This window comes from Drosophila mojavensis, unplaced genomic scaffold (genome assembly GCF_018153725.1).
Source record: "Drosophila mojavensis isolate 15081-1352.22 unplaced genomic scaffold, ASM1815372v1 contig_231, whole genome shotgun sequence".
Lineage (NCBI taxonomy): Eukaryota > Metazoa > Arthropoda > Insecta > Diptera > Drosophilidae > Drosophila > Drosophila mojavensis.
In genome coordinates this window covers 281,626-301,167 of record NW_025318772.1, presented here as the reverse complement: position 1 = coordinate 301,167, position 19,542 = coordinate 281,626, and the positions used below count along the sequence as shown (strand labels likewise).

Genomic DNA, 19,542 nt, shown 5'->3' with positions numbered 1-19,542 from the left:
AATCATGCTGTGGCGATCTTTCATTGTTTCATTCATGTTCCCTTGAATGAGCAACTCGACTATGTGAAATCAAACAGGTTCCAGTTATCATTAAGCAATGCCCGCATAGAATACACAGATTTCTACGGTATAGACGCAAGTTCCGATCAGCTCGATAGGTAATTCGCATGTTTATGTCCCGGAATGTCGGCAAGGAAATTGGCCAGAGCTGTCTGCGGGTTTGTCGGCCTACAGTGCGGCTAGGGGTCGTCTTTAGCGTAATACTAGAAACATTTCGAATGTGTATAAAATAAACACAAAACAAAACAAAAAACAAAAAAAAAAAACATGCTACAATAAATTGAGGCAAACTCATACATACTTAGGCAGTGCTATCTCTATATATGTATGTGTTTGAGTACATATATGTGTATATGCATGTATGCGTATGTGTAGGAATAACAAAAGTACAAGAAAATACAAATATCGAACACAATGGAAACAATAACGTGCGAAGCGATTGGAAATGCGCCACAGACGCGGCCACAGTAGCATTCGCACTCGCAGTCGCAGCCGCAGTCGCAGTCGCAGTCGCAGTCGCAGTAGCAGGGGCAGCTACTACCCGGTCAGCGTCCGGCGTGTCAGTCAGTGGCAGCAGAAGCAGCCGGTTAGCCAGCGTGCCAACAACAAGTCGCAGATAGAATATACAAATCGATACGAATTATCGAGAGATCGTGTCGTGCTGTAAATTTTGTTCATATACAAATCTGGTGCACATCTACATATATAAATATATAAATTTGATTTAATTGAGGCAGCTGGCAATAAGTAATAAATTACTCTAAATATGTATATATAGAGAAAACAATAACAAACAGAAGGAAAAGAGCATCAAAAGCTGCAGCAAAGTGCATTGTGCTAATTATGCGGGCGCACGGGGCGTATGCGTGTTAAAAGTGCTAAAGCTAAAGCTAAAGTGCAATACAAAAGTCAAAGCAGAAGAAGGCAACAGCCAACACAAACACATACATACACACACACACGCGCGCACATCAACGACTTGTTGCCGGGAGAAACGGAAAAGCGGAAAATTGAGTTATTATTATCGAGGAAAAGTCGCGCACTATGCAAAGAATGTGTCTGTGACGAAGTGTCAACGCTTACGAATTATCAATTCCTTACGCTTCGAATGTGATTTACCTCCTCTCTCCCTCTCTCTCTCTCTCTCTCTCACTCGCTCTCTCTCTGTGTTCATATCCAAGTGTAAGTGTGTGTGTAGGTGTGCGTGAGTGTCTGTGCGTGTGTTAGAGTCGACTAATTGAAATAATGTCATGCATTGGCTCGACGGCATTTCTTTGGATGACAATTTAATTAGCGGACGGGCGAGCGGCAGCAACGGCGAAAACGGAGACAACAATCAGCGGAAATCAACGCAAAGCTCATCGCCAACGAAAGCAAGTAGGTTGCAACATAGTTAAGTACATAAACATGCTGACACACACACACACACACACACACCCACACATACACAGTCGGCTCTACTCATTTACAGCGTGAACGACTCGAGCGTCTTTATTTAGCTTAGCTCAACACAAATTCCTTTCCAAGTCTGTGAGCGCAACTTGTCTATGGCCAAAAATGTTCAAGCCAGCTTCAAAGTTACCAAACGCAATTATTTCAATTATTTACCACTAAATAACAGACTTGAGCTATTACCGAGTTTATTAAAAAATTTTAAACAAATTAACTTAAACATTTTGAATTTAAGGAAATTAGGAATTATAGTGTAAAGCACTTTTACAATCCATTTGTATTTATTTATTTTACTTACTTAATTTTTTTTAAATTGTATTTATTTATTTTTTATTTATTTAACTTTTTTTTATTATTATTTATTTATTTTATTTTATTTCCTTACTTTATTTTTATTTTTATTTTATTTTTATTTATTTTTTATTTTTTTTTATTTTATTTAGTAATAGTAATAAGAATTTACTAATTGCCAGCAGAGATATAAATTTAATAATCATTTGTACTTTTTCTTTAATGTTATTAGACTTTAAATTTAATAGGTTTAAATTTCTTCAGCTCTTAAAAATATTTTTAAAATGAAATCCGCTTAAGCTACAAATAGTAAAAAAAAAAATAAAAAATTGTCAGTTTAGGATAGTTTAAAGCTTAGGAGAGCAACAATGAATTGGGCGAAACTTTTCCACTTTTTCACCTTTTTAATAGGCTTACAAATTTAAATGCAAATGAAAAATACAAATTTAATTTTTCATTTAAGACAATTAGAATCAGTGAAGCTGCCTAAGGATATATGCCAGGTAGGCAGCATTTCGACTATTTACCGTCTCATAAATTGCTCCAGCTGTCCTTGTGCACTCGATTGCTCCCTTTAAATCCAAATGAGCCTCAATTGCTGGTAGACTGAAGCAGTGTTTAAAGGCATTGCGAGATTGAGATTTATTTCAATTACGCCATAAAATGTACTTGAAATCATTTAAAATACACACATATTATATGTATGTACTACGTATATACAACGTTATATACATATAGAAATACATATATTTTTCCAATGAATTTATTATGCGACTAATTAAATGACGGCCACGTCTGGCAAATGGTTTGTTCGGTCGCATAAATTTGTCTTTAGCATCAAAGAAAAAATTTATTGAATTTCATTTTAATTGGGCAGCACATTATTCTAGCTTTAGGCCCAAATTATCGAGCGAGCGGGTCAGTGGGGAAATGCTTCACGTCGAGCGCATATATTGAACCGATTTCCACTTTTTTATGCAAATTTTCCGTCCAGTTTTTGTTTGTTTGTATGTGTATGTGTATTGCAATTAATTGAAACATATTTATACCTAGTACAATTAGCAGCGAATGAAATTCAAATTGAAAACGCTTCAAATATTATTATTTGCATTTCATTTGCGCTCATAAAAAGCGTCGTCGGAACATTGAACCTCCGAAATGCTACCCATAATATTTTCTCCAGTTGATTTTCAACAACAACAACGAAAACGATTTCGTATATGATTTTATTGCTGACGATTTGCGCCACGATAATTTTTGGAATAATTAAATTGATCTCGTTTCCGCTACCTTGATCGCTGGCCTCCACAAGGAAATCGAGGCGAAAATCGCATTGATTGAACATAACAATATGACGTTGCAATGCAATATATATAGGGTGTTTTGACTATCCCATACAGCTAGTGACGAAACTACAAATGCCTACATGATCTATATCTATCCATAGTCAAGATTGGTGGACTCAATTGATTAACTGCTGTAGAACTAGGAGGTGACTCTAGTTGCTTGATTGACGAGCTGAATAACTGATTGAATGAACTATCTGCTGGCGAATGGCTAATGGCTAATTCACAGAGCACAATTGGCCTTAAAACAAGACCTTGAAAAGCTCAACGTTCAAAATACAAAAGATTTTATGAATAAAATTAAAGAGAATCTCAAAAGATAGGGTATCTCAGGCATAGAAATGACTTTCCTTTAGCTGCGACTGAACTACGCTCAGATCTGTGAGGTTATGTACAGACATTTGATGTCTTCAGTAGCTGTCAATCAGAATTTCAAGGGTATTTAAGATTCATCTACCCCAAGCAGGAACATTATTTGGCGCTTTTATGTCTTTCGGTTGGATCGCTTCAATTAGCACTGCCAAACGGTGTGACGCATTGTTTTTATTTTGGAAATTATTTACAAAACAGGCCGAGGAATGGATAAAGGCAAAGGCCATGTGAGTGTTAGCCCGCACTTGTAAATATCATTCGGCCAAGTTGTCGGCATATGGCGACCCCGTTATCCCCCTATCACTCGCTCTCACTCACACTCTCTTACTCGCTCTTTGGCCAGCTGGAATGTTGGCCAACTTTACAGCTCTGATTCAGCTTTTGGCTGATTTGTGTGAGTGCGTTTCCAAAATAGATTCTGGCTGATCTTCGCACTCACCTTTCCACTAGACATGTGTCCCTCAGCGCAGACAGCCGCAAAGCATAAACAGACCATTTCGTTGGCAAGAATCTAATTTAGTCAAAATACTGGTACATTTAAAATAAATAAATGCGACAAGCTGAAATATATTTGACCAAATGTATATGAAGACTTCAAATTCCTTATCAGATTGAATGGAACGCCTAACGATTTTAATATCTGATTATATTTTACTTAACTCTTGTTTAACTTCGAACAGTTTTCTTCCAAATTATCAACATATCTACAGAGTATTCAATATAGCATAGCATTTTCGAGTCATTAAATCATAATCAAATAGATATCACAATAATCAGTTGAGTCTTAACAGTTCTATCAATTTGAGTGTTAAGTAAAGGGCGCACACCTTATAAAATAGAACAGCAATTAAGCTTATTCAACAAAGACGGAATTATAAATAGTTTTAAGCCTTTCTGTGCCTGCTGTAAATGTCAAAGCAGCGAACCATAAATTATGCTTTGAACAGACTAAATCCATTTGGAAACTTTTGATCGTAAACTTGTTTATTTATGTGTCACCGTAATCCAGTTCCTGGCCGCCTTGCCCAAGTCGCGAAGAATCCATAAAACTAATGGGAATTTTGTTTTAAAACTATGAAAGCTAAAATGTAGGTGACATGGCCACGCCCTCGCCTCGTTCGCACCTCTCTGAAGTGTTTCTCTATTAAAGTCGCATTTGGTCCACTATGAAAAACGTTCGCTCATCAAATAGTCCAGTCGAAAGCAGCTTACTGTGATCTATATGGACATTTATGAGTGGCTGCACTTTTTGTAAAACTCTCAACTCTCGCCAAAAAAAGTCATATGCCAGACGAAATAAAGAGCCTGGCCCACAAAAGTCAAATGCAGCAGACGCTGGCCCATGCAAAAATCACTAACAAAAACAAACATAAAGTCTTTTAGGGCCATATTTGCTTGTATATAGGCTGTGCATTTGGCTTTGGACACGCACACAAAAAATTTAATCTTTTATACCATATAGTAGAGGGCATGAAGGAGTTGTTATGGAATGTGTAACGCATAGCGGAAGTTAGATTTGATTTAATGAAATATATGTATACAAATATATGTATGCTCATTAAGTTTTAAGCAGCATCTTGAATAATTGCATCTCAGCTTAAAAACTTGTTGAAAAATCAAGGAATGCAGTAGATAAATTAATTTTATAGTCAAATTAAAAAAAAAAAAAAAATAAATTCAACTTTGATTAGAGAAAACATTTATATACTATATCAGTTATAATGCGACTGAAAAGCAAAGGTATTTAAGTTATTCTATTAATGTAATGTAGTTCAGGAAATAGGAGTTAATAAAATAATCTACCTTATAAACTACATTTGTATATCGTAGATAACAAATCACATTCATATATATTTAAGGTATCCTTTCCAAGTCAGCCCGCAGCCTGCTTAGAAAGAAAGGGTATTCCGTATTCTCCAATTGCTGCTTTCGCCTCTTTTTTTATGCGGTCTCAATTTGTTGTTCGTTCAACGAATGGATGTAAATTTCGACTAGAAGCCGCACGCACATTCCGTCACTGAATTGGCAGGCCGTATGCAACGCCGGCCCCGCCCACTTCCACTGCGTTAGTTTATGTGTTTGTGCGAGTGTGTTGGTATGTTTGTGTGCGTTGGCTGAGTCTAAGCAACAACAAATAAAATGTATACGCAATTATTTAACATGAAACACACAAACAACAAAAGCGACGCACTCTCGCACAGCCGTGGGGCATACGGCCAAGTGGTTGGCCCCAGACGCAGTGGTGCAGTTGGAAGTCGCGTGCCTGCCGGGCCACAACGTATCCGTTGGACCGTTCCGTACGCGTTCAAACCTGTGCTCATCCCCGCCCCCTCTCTCAGCTACACGCCATATCGGTGTCTTTGCTGCATTCGCATCTGAATTTCTGTCAACGCAGGCGAGCGAGCGCCTTCCACAATCTGTGCCGCTGCACGAAATGTATTTTTAAAATTCCATTTATGATACACATATTTAAAGTATGCCTAGCATGCGCAAGTGTCCGAAAATAATAAGTCGAATTCTTCATACATCCAATCGAACACTTTCCGTCGACGGCCCGCTAATTGCGATCGACCCATCGGAGAGCCTACGAAGAAAGCATTTATTTAATAAAAAGCGTGTTTATATTTATGAGTTCCTATTACGATACTGAGTAAGTTTATAAATAAACAGCAATGAATCGCACTCAAACGACTAACAGATACTCTACTTCCCAATTCTATTCATATCACTGCCTGAGCAGATATAGAAAATCAATGAATCAGCCAGTGAAAATTACATTCTGATGAAAGTTCATATATTAAATGATTTATTTATGCAAATGTGTTTGCAGAAATATTAGAGTGCTGTGCTAAGCAAATATTATTGTTATAGCGAATAGAAATGGAAATCAATTCTGCTTTATATAAAATGTTTGTTTATTTTTAATTTGATGAGTATTGTATGATTTCTTTAATCTGCAATCTCAGTTCTTTAATGTTATCTGGCTGGCGATAGTTACTCTGATGGGGATTTCGGAGGCTTGCAGTGCAAATTTGCTTAATTTCATGCATAATACCCTTACGAAATCAGTTCCATTAGCTCACATATGGTGCTCCAATCAAGGACCTGGTCTCGATTGTAGCACATGTGTAAATACTGATTGAATGATGACAATGAGCACTTGACAACTTGATCGATAAATCAATTGCCTTGACAGATAATGCTGCTACGACCCTTTGAATAAAATGCCTTGCAAGTTCCCAACCAAAACCCTTGTCGCTCTTGTTGTAGTTGTTGTTGTTGTTGTTGTTGTTACTGTTGCTGTAGCTGGGAAGAGGAGCCTATTCGTGAAAATCCTTTGTGCATTGCCGTTGTGAAAGGCACACATATTTCCATATGAATATGACGATATACATACATACATGAATATATACATATTGATGCGGTCGCCCGGGCATTGTGCTTGGGGCAGACAGGTCCTAGAGAATGTCATTGAACATCAAGATATTGAGGCAGTCGTTAATATGCGACACAACAATTTTTATTTGCGTCTGGAAAGTTTCTCTAGTATTTTATTTTATTTATTTTTTTTTTTTTTACCCTAAAATGGCATAGTTATTTGCAATGCAGTGTAAAATTCGCAATTTTGCTCGGTAAATATCTTATTTCGAAATGTTTTCATTTGAAGCTCTATTTGTATTGTTTTTGTGCCGAAATATTCAGCATGCGCTTACACACTTTGGCTCTATCTAAATAAACACGCTCTCGAGTATTGATAAACAAAGTAAAAGTAAATTTTCGTATCTAAGGAAAAACGAACAAACACACAAAAATCACATGTTTACATTTACACATTTACAACAACGAAAATAATTTTCTCGACAAATTTTTGTTTGTTCCTTTTGTTTTTGGTATCTTTTTTATTTTGTTGTATGTTGTGTTGTGATTTTTATTTTTATTTTTTTTTTTTTTTTTTTATTATTCTTTGGATTTTCGCTTTTGTTCTGTATTTTATGTCTTTTTGCATTTGTTTTTTTTTTTTTCGTTTGCGGGTCTTTCTTTCATATGCGGCAAACTAACGCACGACTATGCTCCGAGAACGAAGACGTCATGCACACTATAAGCTAAATAGCAGGTAACTTATCGAATATCACATATTTATTTTAATCCATTTCTGATAAGAATCGAATTTGAACCGCCAACTGCTTGACAGTTTAGTGATTGAAAAAGCTTTTAAGCAGTGCAAAGCTCTGCGATCCGCGAGAGAGTGAGAGCGAGAGCTTGGAAAAATCTTTGTTGTAGCTAATTTTAAAGATCATGCGCATTCGATTCTGTAATTATCTCTTATACTATAAATATAAGTTTAATACTATTATATATGAACTTTTTATAAGAGAAAAATTTGAAATATTTTTTACAAAGAAATAAGCAATATTGCCTTTTTATTCAACAAGATACAAGATAAATAATACTAATTATTTCGTTAACTTAAAGAGTAAGAAATTTGTAATCAGTAAAAAGTTTTTTGAACGAATATACCCCACGATCAATTGCGAGTCATTCCATAAATAATGCAATAATATCTTAAAGAAACATTTCATCGGCATCTCAACAAGAATATTAAAATATTATTGGTTTAGATTAAACTGTCTGCGTCTAATTTATGTCAAAGAAAACAATGGCAGGCAGCAACAAATTGGCACGAGTTCCTCAAATATATCAGCATATACATATATAAACTAAGATAATAACTAAACGCAAAAAGGCAAACAAATATATTTATATATTTTAAAAATATACGTTTTTTGTGTTGAATATTTATTGGCTCAAATAACCTATGTTAATTTTTTAATGGCTTATAAATAATTTAAATTCACAAATTAGTATAAAGAAGCGCATAAGTGAATATGAAAAAGATTATTTATGACAGGCACTGTGAACTTTAAATTTGTTATAGCGAGGGTCGGCTGAGAAGTAGTTGCAGTTATAGAGAAGATAAAGCGAATATTCGAGCAAATACAAAAATCTCAAGTTAGTTTTATACTTGGTAGAGCATGTTAATGAAAGATATGCTAATTATGTTATCGATCACTATTTGCAGCTGGAAAGAATTTTTGTATATATAATTGAAATGAAAATAGGATCAATAATGTTATAGGTCAACTTCTGGCTAATTTTTACCCAGGCTGATAAATATTATATTATGGAGTTTCGTCTGAATCAAACTAGATTCTAGATAAAATGAGTAAGAAAAGCGATCATCCGAATGCCCTTGAGCTCCTTGAAATTTCGACTCCTCCCGCTGTTACAAGCTTTAGATGAAATCGACCTCCAGATACCTCCAGATATCGATGACAGATAGTTAATTAAAATGCGGACTGCGTATGCCCAGATGTATGACGATGACACTTAGATCAACTATTTGGTTTTCGGCTGTCATCTGTCTTATGTTTCGAATGAAAATGTGTTTGAAGTACATTCGCCTGTATGTTTACAAAATAACCCAACTAGAATTATTGACCTTAGCTGACAGAGAGATCGTCGGGTTAAATAGTCGTAGTTTCGCCTCTGTCTCTGTGCTTGTTGATGTAAGATTTATTTGCGGTTGTGCTAGTGTGGGCGTGCGAGATACGTTTATTTTGCACCACTTATAGCGCCGACTGTCAGCATCCGTGACACATTTCAGATACTTATTTCTGTACGCTTTGGCAGCTGGCTATCGGGCTAATCAGTGGCCAGTGGATGCCAATAAAAGCGAATATAATGCAAATAAAAAATGGTCAAGCAATTTACAATGTTATTTAACTCAGTAGCTAGAGAGCTGTAAAATTAATTGAAATTGCGGTGCAGCTGGGTAATTTATATTATCTGCTGCTTATAGTTAAAATAAATTAATTTTTGTTGTCTTTTTGCTGCTTGTAATCAAATTGTAATTGTGGAAAAAAAGTAACACTTGCAGCTACAAGCCCATAAACCAATCCGATTAATGGCTTGATTAAATTGAATTTATTTGGATCGCAATCAAGACAAACAGTTCAAATAGTTGCAGAAACCAAATTAAAATTCCGAATCATATAAAGCGTCACTATATAATAATAAATAAATAAAATATGTATATCAATATACAATTGAGATTATAATAAAAATATAATTAATTTTAATAATACAAATTTGAAACTTACATATGAGAATAACTTATCTTATGATTATTATTTTTATTTTTTTTTTTTCACAATGCAAATTAACAAAGCTTTTTTACATTAACATTTATTATAAAGATATATGTACATATAGACAAACATATTTATTTGCTTTATATTTGTAAAAGCTTTTTTGCAGTTGAAAACTCACTGACCGCATACGTAAAAAGTTCAAATTCTGACGCTATATCTCTTTCTATATACCCTTTGGAAATGTATTCGAAACAGTTTTATGCCTACAGAAGACATTAAGTTGTATATAATGTTTTAGAAGCAAACATTTATTTATTTTGTATTTTATTATTAGGAATATTAAACTAATTTTGGTTACTCACTATTATATACAAACTAAATGTTATTTACAAATTATAGCAAATTATAACAAAAAAAACTTTAATGAGCAATAATGCCTATTTGAAATTTCCTATAAAGTCTTTTTGCCATAAATATGTATTATATAAACATATATGGAGTTTTGATTAAACAATATTGGCTTATCAATAGCTCGCATTTACACGGTATTTAACTGACGTTGTCAAACACTACATTTAGCTTGTTAAAAAAAAGCGTGAGGGCGAGAGAGAGAGAGAGCATTGTTCCCATCGGTATTTGCTTTTAGATATTCGACGTCTGTGTTGTTCTTTTCATATTTAATCTCTGAGCAGAGTGCCCGCCTTTCATTGAGAACGATGATTTGTTGATATTGGTAGTGCCTTAAAGATTTAGCCGCCGCCGTCGTTGCTTTATGAAACTTTTCACAGTTTTCATTTCGTAGCAGAGTTGTTTTTTTTTTTTTTTTTCATTTTCATTTTCATTTTAGTTTAGTTTTATTAAAAATTGAACCAGTGGCCGTCACGGGCAGAGCTTGTTGCTCTTGGCGGCATTCAATGCCAGTCGTTGGCGTTCGTTGTTGCCTTTGTGGTGTTGTTGTAGTCGTTTGTTTTTGGCCAAAACTGATCTCGCCCAACTGTCAGTTTTCTGCTCATAGCCGAATCGTGCGGTATTGCAGTGCGAATACACATTTTCACGTCTTCGCTGCGCCGAATTTTCTTTTGTTATCTAATTTTTCATATGGTTTAGAGCCAGAGGAAAAAAAATGAAAAACACAATAAAGCATGTTGTACAACTGTAAACAAAGTGTGTAGCTAATTAGTTTCGGTCTAAAGTTAAGCACGTGTCCAGCGGATTTATGTGTGCGAAGCCAGCCAAATTGTGTCACCGTTTTGAAATATTTACCCCATTATTTGTGTATTAAATGAAAGGCGCGAAAAGTACTCGAGCACACAATGAACGCAGTCGCAAGGGCAGCAAACGCTCCGAGAAGTCGGCAAAGTAAGCTTGTTGACATGATTTTCGGCTGCCATTCGAGAGTAGGAAACTTACTTTAAGTCTCTGGCACTCATTTCTGCTCGCGAGCATCTGGATCTCTTGCCCTATATATCGATTAATATTAAAAGTCATTAAAATTTCTAATATCCATACACTTTAGTGATCGTAAAATAAACATTTCTCGCCTCAAACAGAAGCTAAAAATAAAATTTATTGTTTATCATCGAGTCATGTACATTGTCCAAGTTGAAATTACACGTTTCACACATACACGCACACACACACACGCGCACTCACAATCTGAATCCGAATCTGAATCTGTTTACCTCGCCTTTCACTGCAAATCACAGTGCAAATGATTGTTTTCATTACGTTGTTCAGACACTCACACACACATACGCACATCACAAACAGCGCATTTTATGAATAAAAATGCCAAGCGTTACGCCTTCTATCGATCATACATTTATCGATTTAACTGTGTATCTCCCACGTTTCGCTCACGCACACGCCTCCGCACACTTACACGCATGTCAAGAATAGATTCTCGAATACAGGGCTGAAGCGTCGATAGTTCACGTACGGAACCAGTACTAGTTCGCAAGAACTGTGCACTTCTTATGAAAACCAAAATACTCAAGCATCGGTTGCGATTTATTTTGAAAAGAATTTTAAAGCATATTTATTATAGTTTATTCTTTGAAAATCATATAGCAATAAAAAATAAAATTACAATATATAAAAACACACACACTTTGAAATTTAATATATTTTTAATATATTTAAATCTTGATTGAAATCATTAAAAAATAAATTTTGCAATTTCAATTTCTTCTTCTTTTACAATACCGTTTTCTTACCGATTGTTTAAATATGTATTTTTCCACACTCCATTATGTTTCATTTTCGAAACAATTTCGAAACATTTCTTACATATTTTTCATGTTTTAATAAACTTGCCAAAACAAAAACAAAAAGATGACAGTGTCTAGTTTCCAAAGCAACTAAAAATGAAGCCCGCAATGATATACTAAAAGGTACCCTATAAAGAAACATGCAGATTGTCTTTAAGCTTTATTGAGTGAAGTATATGAGATCCGCACAAAGCTTTTAAAAATTTCTATACATATTCCATCAAACAAATGAAATTAGCGTATGCATAAAACTAATATATATGCCCATTCAACGCACAGTCTGCAGGGTATGAGCATGCTTAGCGCGATGGCATTTAGTCCAACAGGTCGGCAGTTTTTCAAAATTCTTCAGACAACACTGTCAAAAATAAATTCACGCGCATATCTGCTTTGAAATACATAAAAAAAAAGCGTAAGTTATGGAAAATTTGCAGGGGCTTTTTATGGATCATTTGGGATTTGAGCATAGCTTTTAATTGATTTCATTTGATTGTTGCTTAGTGCTAAATGCAAATTGCGGATTATCAAATTAAAGGGTGCTCTGTGAGGCGCAGTTTCTCAGTATCCGATATTATATATGTATACAAAGACGCATTTATGGTTTTGAAGTCTATGTAATTTATAGTTTGTTTGCGTTCTTTTTTCTGCCTTGCGAGCCACTAGATGGGGCCTATCACCTCCAGTTTATTGGTCGATATGTGCTTGCTTTAAATGCTGGGTCTTTTGGTACACATTTCGTATACGCGTGAAAAATATCATTTGTATATATTTATTTGTCTACGTCGCTTTCATATTATTTATTTATGCACGGCGAGTGTTTAAAGCCCAGAAATACAGACCGAGAGGAATGCCTAATTATTGGGCAAAACGCATAGAGTCTACCCTATTCAGTTGACCTACAGCAGTCGTTGAGGCATCATCTACCAACTCAAGAACAACATAGCTGATAAGATCTATGTATATGTATATTAGATACCAGAGAAGAACTCAACTTTAAATACTTAGAATGCTGACGGGCCGTCGCTCACAATGGCAGCCCCTAACAGATGAAAGGCAATATCATCATTAAGACTATATTCACTTTCCAATTATATAAAACATTGGCTAATATCGTTCTGAATAATTCCAGATTGGACAGAAAGTCATCACGTGGCATGATATACGAAAATGAGGAGCTCAGGTTGCGCACAATCAACATAAATGCGGAAGTCGAGCGAGGTAAATAACAACAGAAACTTAAGAATGCTTCAGAAAGTGCCTAAAATAGATTATACATACATATATATAGACGTGTCTGTAGTAAATACTTATGAATATCTATTTGTTGTTTTAAACAGGAAATAAGAATAATCCAAGAGTCCAATTAAAAACACATTAGATGCTAAAAAAATACTATAAAAATAATTAAGGCGCAAAAAAAAAGAATCGAAATATATAGCTACAACTAGCTATATCTATATATAAATGTATATATAAAATTTTTTTTGGATATATGCATTGTTTTCGTTGACAAGACGTAGGCTAAGTTAATATAAACAAAGTGATTAGAGGTTTAGATCAGAACAGTACATAAATATTAACATATATTATAAATGAACTGTTGTAAATCTGATCCACTTACATTCCAGGTCAATCGGATATCAAGCGTCTGCGTCGCGAAAATGAACACCTGCGACGGGAGATCTGGTCACTGCGCGATGAATGCGATCGGCTGAACAAGCGCTTCAAGGCGAAGCTAAGCGAGCACGAGTACGGCGGATGCCGCGGCAGCGGGGGCAGCGGGCGACGCTGCAGCGGCGGTGGCAGAGGCAGCGCTGGTTGTGATGGAAACAGTGATGTAAGTTGAATCTCTATAAAGTTGCTCCTCAAGTACTGACGGTTCTTCCGCCGTGCAGGACTCCGAATCATGTGATACGTGTCGCTGCGACGATGACGGCCACTGCAGCGACGAGTGCTGTCAGGAGCGTGGTGGGTCCTGCGTGCCAATCAAGCAGCCACTGCCACCGGAGGAGTCCAAGGTACAGCCAGTTGAAAACCATATGTCGGCCAAGCCGGACAGCCAGCCCATGCACTTTGACCACCTGTCTGTGGTGTCGGAGGAGACGCTCAGCAATCCGGAAATGCAGCAGGCGCAGCTGCCGCCGGAGCATCTGATGATATGCACACCCGATCTCAACAGCTCGCAGAGCACGCTGCCCAGCCTGGTGGGCCCCCTGACGCCCCTGACACCCATCGAGCTGGTCGCCAATCAGCTAAACGATTTGCAGGCGACGGTGCCGCCGCTTTCATACTTTGAGAACATCCTGGCCCATCATCAGAGCCCCCACTCGGGTGAGTAGCAGCTGGCTAGAAATACGCTCACAGCTCACGGCTGACATTCCTTTGCATTGCCCGCAGTGCTGACACCCACGCCCGAGCTGGGCACCAGCTCCAGCACCACCACCGGCAAGACCATAAAGCACACGAATGGCTGGGACTACAATCTGCAATCGCCCTTCTCGCAGCGCAAGTACTCGAGCACATCGTCGCCTTCCAGGTCGCCGCCGCCCGTGCCGCTGACCACCTTTGTGCCCACATCCACGCTGCAAGCGATGCCCAAGATAGCGCTCAACGTGCCCACGACGAACGGCGCCGGCGGCAGCATAGAGACCGTAGCCATAACGACAAACGCCACGCAACAAGCGCTCAACAGCCCCAAGCACTTCTTTGCTCCCATCAAGCCGCGCCTCAAGCTCAACACGGAGCTTGCCAATCGGGGACAGGACGCACTGCCACCGGGCTCGCCGCCCCCACCGCCGCATCAGCCGGAGGTCGCACCGCCGCCGCGTGATCCCCCCGACATATTTGTGAACAACGCGCTGGCCACGCCCTATCAGCGGCCCGGCCCGCGGCTCTCACCACAAGTAAGTCCGCGGCATCGCGCGCGCTCGCATTGCCAGCTGCACCACCAGCCGTGCCACCAGCACCGCCAGCGCCATGGCCAACCCCACCTCCCCCCAACGCAGCAGCCGCAGCAGCCGCACCAGCATTGCGCGCTGCATCGGGCAGTCGTCAATGTGGCTGCTGCCGTTGGCTTGGGGATGGCCGGTGGTGGTGGTGGTGGTGGTGGTGTCGGTGGCGATGGTGTTGGTGGGGCCAACGCCTATGGCGGCAGCGTGGTTGATATTTATACCGCTGCGCTAGCTGCCGCTGCTTCGGCCGCTGCCAAATCGGCCTCAGCGCCGCCCTCTCCGCTGCCCCTGACCCGTTGCGTGACCCCGGTGTACGCAACCGCACAAAAGGGCTGCCACAGCAGCTGCATCTCGGCCAGAGCCCTGACCCAGCCCCTGATGACAGTCACCACAAACACCACCAGAGCCACCACATCGCCGCTGCGCCAGAGCCTCAAGCTAACCGCCTCGGCTGCCAGCTGCCAGCCAATCGCCGCGCTGTCCACATCGAGCATCGTTGACATTGGCAGTCAGGTGAGGGGATCTGCCATGCGGATCAGCCCACAGTCATCGGCCTCTTAGCTCTCCCAATTCAAGACTTCCACTTGCCATTTCTCACTGAGTGTTGTCTTAGATCGTGAAATTTCCGTTCATAATTACTTAATGTGGACAGCTTATAATCTATAGTTCATTCGAATAAATGTTTGTATTTCCCAGACCCTGATATCCTCTGAATGAATATATATTCAAATTGACTCTGCTATCCGTATGATTTCAATTATCAAATAAAATATTTTTAGTCCCCATTAATCTCTCAACTTTCCATTTATATTTGACTCAAATAAAATATAATTTAAATATGCTTTCATGTCAATCTGAAAATCAATTTGTATTCAATATATTCAATATATTCCCGCTTCATTGGAAGCATGGTAAAATACATTACAAACCGTTTAGATTTCCATATTCATAAATAGATTTATTTGATGTGCCCTTTCCCTACATCCCAATGTCAATCGATGTCTAGTTAAATGTTTGTTAATATTCATAATTATTTATCATGTGTATCTGAATGTCTAAATGCATTTATATCTAAATTAATATATTGTATTATTATATATATATTATATATATTATTTTGTAAAACATTTTCAAAGCATAGCGCTCTACTTGAATGTCATAGATATTAATTCACATATCCACTAACGCAGTGCATTTTCCTTTCTGCCTTTGCTCAGACGGATTCCGTGAATTTGGAGTCGCTGCTGAACGACATACAGACGATATCGGGCGACATTTTGGCCATACAGCTGGAGAAGAGCAAGTCACGTGACAACCTCATGGGCAGCAGCAGTGACAAGGAGAAGAGTAAGCCCTATCGCTCTGAGATGAATCTGTACTTGCAATACGACGGCACAAATCCAACGATTTCGAATGCAACCTGCAGCACGCCGACAGCCACTGTGGCTGCCAGCAACACCTCCGACTCGAATGGCAGCCACAAGCTGTCGAGCCGCACCCGGTCGCTGGAGCGCGAGCACACGGATAGCCCGGCGCCCCACATGCCGGATCCGATGGCTCCGTTTCCGGAGAAGTGCACTTATCTGGGCTTCGAGCAGGTCAACCAGGCAGTCCAAATGCCGCAGTCGCCCTCGGGCCAAAAGCCGCCGCTGGCCGTTAAGCCCAGTTTACCTGCCAAGCCACCGCCGCCGTTGCCGCCGGCACGCCGTCCACCGCCAGTGTCCATGCCCACGGAGCCACCACCGCCGCCGCCAGTCAGCGGTGTCGCGCCAAATAAAAGCCATCTGTACAAATCGCTGGCCAATGCCGCAGCCAAGAGAGCAATCTTTCGGTCCACGCCCACGCAGCTGACGCGATCCCTGGACGTGGAGTGCACGGGCGATGCGCCAGCCGAGCCAGCCGAGCCAGCTGGGACAGCCAATGAGGTGACATTGAAGCGCATAGAGCTTGCTTATGGGAAGTTCATGTTTGATTTTTATTCTTTTGGCAGGAGGAGGATGCGGCCAAGCGCAAGGCGCGGCGTGTGTCCATCGTCTGTGGAGAGGAGCAGCCGCTGGCGAATGGCGGACTGGACACCACGGCAGGCGCCGCACCCACAACGACGGCCAGCTGCGGCGACCTGATCAGCGCCACGAGCGGCGCACTCATCCATCCCGCCATCAAGGCCTTCCGGCAGATAAGCCACAGCACGCCCAGTTCCCCACATTCCTTGCGCCGTTGCATCAATAGCAATACAATGACAGCCGGGCAGGGGGAGGCAGTTAATACGGCCTCCGCACCGCCCAGCACCACGCACCACCATCATCACAGAAAGGAGAGCAGCGATCCGGCGCCCATGACGGCAACGGTCAGCCGAACGAAGTGCTCCCGCCGGCACTCGGAGGGCACCGTGCACAGTGGACAGCATCGCATAAGCGGCTCGAGCGGCGGGGCTGCCGGCGGCAATGGTGGGCATCATCACCACCACTCGCACCACCACCAGCACAGCAGCCTGATCAGCAGCAATCCGCACCACAGCCACCATTCCCACCAGGACAGCAACCACGAGACGGTCACCTCCCAATCCGATCGCAACTCGAACAGCTTCGGCTCCTCCCGCGAGTCCTCGACCAGCTTCAGCATGCGCTCCAACCGCCGCAAGATATCCATCAGCTCCCACACGGGCGGCAAGATACCATGGTGCGGCTGCTGGGGCAATGGATGCCTCTAGATGCGGGAGTCATCAGCTCGACATCAGCTCATTAGCCGTCCTGTTAGCCACATGGAAACCAGAGCCAGCCGGCGTGTTTGTATAGGGATTAGCTAGTCTTTAAATCAAATGGAATGAACCCATTCGAGCCCGAATTCATTTAAACAGCATTTCTTAAATTATCAAGTACAAAAAGAAAAGGAAAAGAAAAAGAAAAAGGAAAATATATTGATAATGAAAACACAATTCGATGCGGTGGTTCAGTTCTAGGTTAACGCTTAAAGATTAATGTTTTAATGTAGCCTAATTAATGAATTCCGTTGCGCCTCAAATTGTTTGAATCATATGCGATTGTACATAACCTGTCAGAGGAGTATTTCAATTGTATGTAGTCTGTCTAATTTACGAGTATTTGCTTCAAATTAAATTGTAAAAATTATAATAATTGATTATTGTTGTTCGAATCGGATAAACATAAATATAATAGTCAAATGTGAAATGAATATTTGGTGTCTCTGTTCGACAACATGGAAATATTTAAATACAAATAATTCATTGACATTATTTGTATATATAATATATATTTACATATGTATGTATACTTATTTATTATATATTTTTAGGTCGATTCAAGCTGCTTCCTTGGGCAACCATAGTTACCATTTCGCATATTAAATTGCATATTTTTGTAGCATTTATATTAATATTAAAAATTGTGCTGCTGCATTTCGTGCATTTGTTAAACAATTTTCACCATGCAAAGTAGCTGCTGAGGCAAAATAGGAAACGAAGACAGCTGCAAATGCCAGTGGAAGTGCGCAACAAGCGAGAATTCTCATATATAAAATGCAAATTAGCTGCAAATTAAGGTGTAAAAATGCATGACACACAAACGCCTCTAGAAACTGTGCAAAACAAATTTAATTTCGCCATGCAGCTGCGCCAATTGCACCAGGTAAAATGAGAAAATGTATATACTAACAGCAAACTGAAATGTAAAATATCAAATACAAATTGCAGCAGCGAAACAGTATGAGAAAAAGCTGAGAGCTGTCCGACTGGCATTGGCTGGATGCAAGGGCTCAAGCCCCATGCTGACTAAGGACTGCGCATCAGACGAGCTTAGAGCTGTGTTAATTATGTTTTCATTAACCCATAAAGTCTACAGTGAAGACAACGAGGAGTGATTCGATTGTTACAGCGCTACAAATAATTACAATTTGTAGCAGCTGCATTTCATTTAGAGCTCGCAGTGCTGCCAGATTGCCCAGCGTTTGATTTTATTGCGTTTTTTATTTTGGCCACTTCTATGTATCGATCTTTATTTGCCTTTTGGCCAATGCCAGATGCTGAAATATACAGATTTCTGTCTGCAGATGAGCCATAAATTGGGCTAATTAGCGACTGTTTACAGCATTTTCAATTCATTTAGATTGCGAAATTATTCACTCTACGTCATAATTGAGCAAATGAGTCTCACATGAATTTAGTCTAAATGAATCAAGTATTAATTTTCATTTTATTTTATTGGCTTTGTATATCAAACATATTTAACGGAATTTCTATTATTTTTAAACATATTTTACTTTAAGCAAATGCTTCTTTTTCTTTTGCCATATATAAATATTCATAGCGGCTTTTCATTTCATAATTTATGTATTCATTAAAATACACGCACTCTCCCAAGACCGGAATATTTAAAAAGTTTCTTAAATTTATAAACTCACATGCGGGAGCGCACAACTTAAGCGCTTTTAATATCGCGTTTTAGTATGCTGAGCCAAAGAGATAAAATTTATTTAAATATACATACATATGCATACATGCATATTTATATATATACATACTTATATATAAACCCACGACACCATTCAAAAAGTCGCGAGGCAAATGCCTGCATCATTTGCGTTTAAGTAATTGCTTCGAGTGTTATAAACAGGCGCATTCTGTGTGTGTGTG

At 39.3% G+C, this 19,542-nt stretch overlaps 1 protein-coding gene across 4 annotated transcripts; it reads left to right on the top strand.

Moving 5' to 3' along the window:
* The first annotated feature begins 447 nt into the window (after positions 1-447).
* Positions 448-18,087, top strand: LOC6574465 (proline-rich protein 36). 4 transcript variants are annotated; one of them, XM_032733057.2, is made up of 8 exons: positions 448-1,437; positions 7,599-7,635; positions 13,073-13,161; positions 13,572-13,780; positions 13,839-14,274; positions 14,341-15,407; positions 16,112-16,819; positions 16,885-18,087. In XM_032733057.2, exons 1-8 carry the CDS (start codon positions 1,311-1,313, stop codon positions 17,602-17,604), a joined length of 3,393 nt encoding a protein of 1,130 aa, XP_032588948.1. In that variant the 5' UTR covers positions 448-1,310; the 3' UTR covers positions 17,605-18,087. The 4 variants fall into 4 exon arrangements, with proteins under 4 accessions (XP_032588948.1, XP_032588957.1, XP_032588958.1 ...); XM_032733066.2 differs by having other exon boundaries at positions 1,354-1,437; positions 7,553-7,635; XM_032733067.2 differs by lacking the exon at positions 7,599-7,635 and having other exon boundaries at positions 1,361-1,437.
* The last annotated feature ends 1,455 nt before the right edge of the window (positions 18,088-19,542 follow it).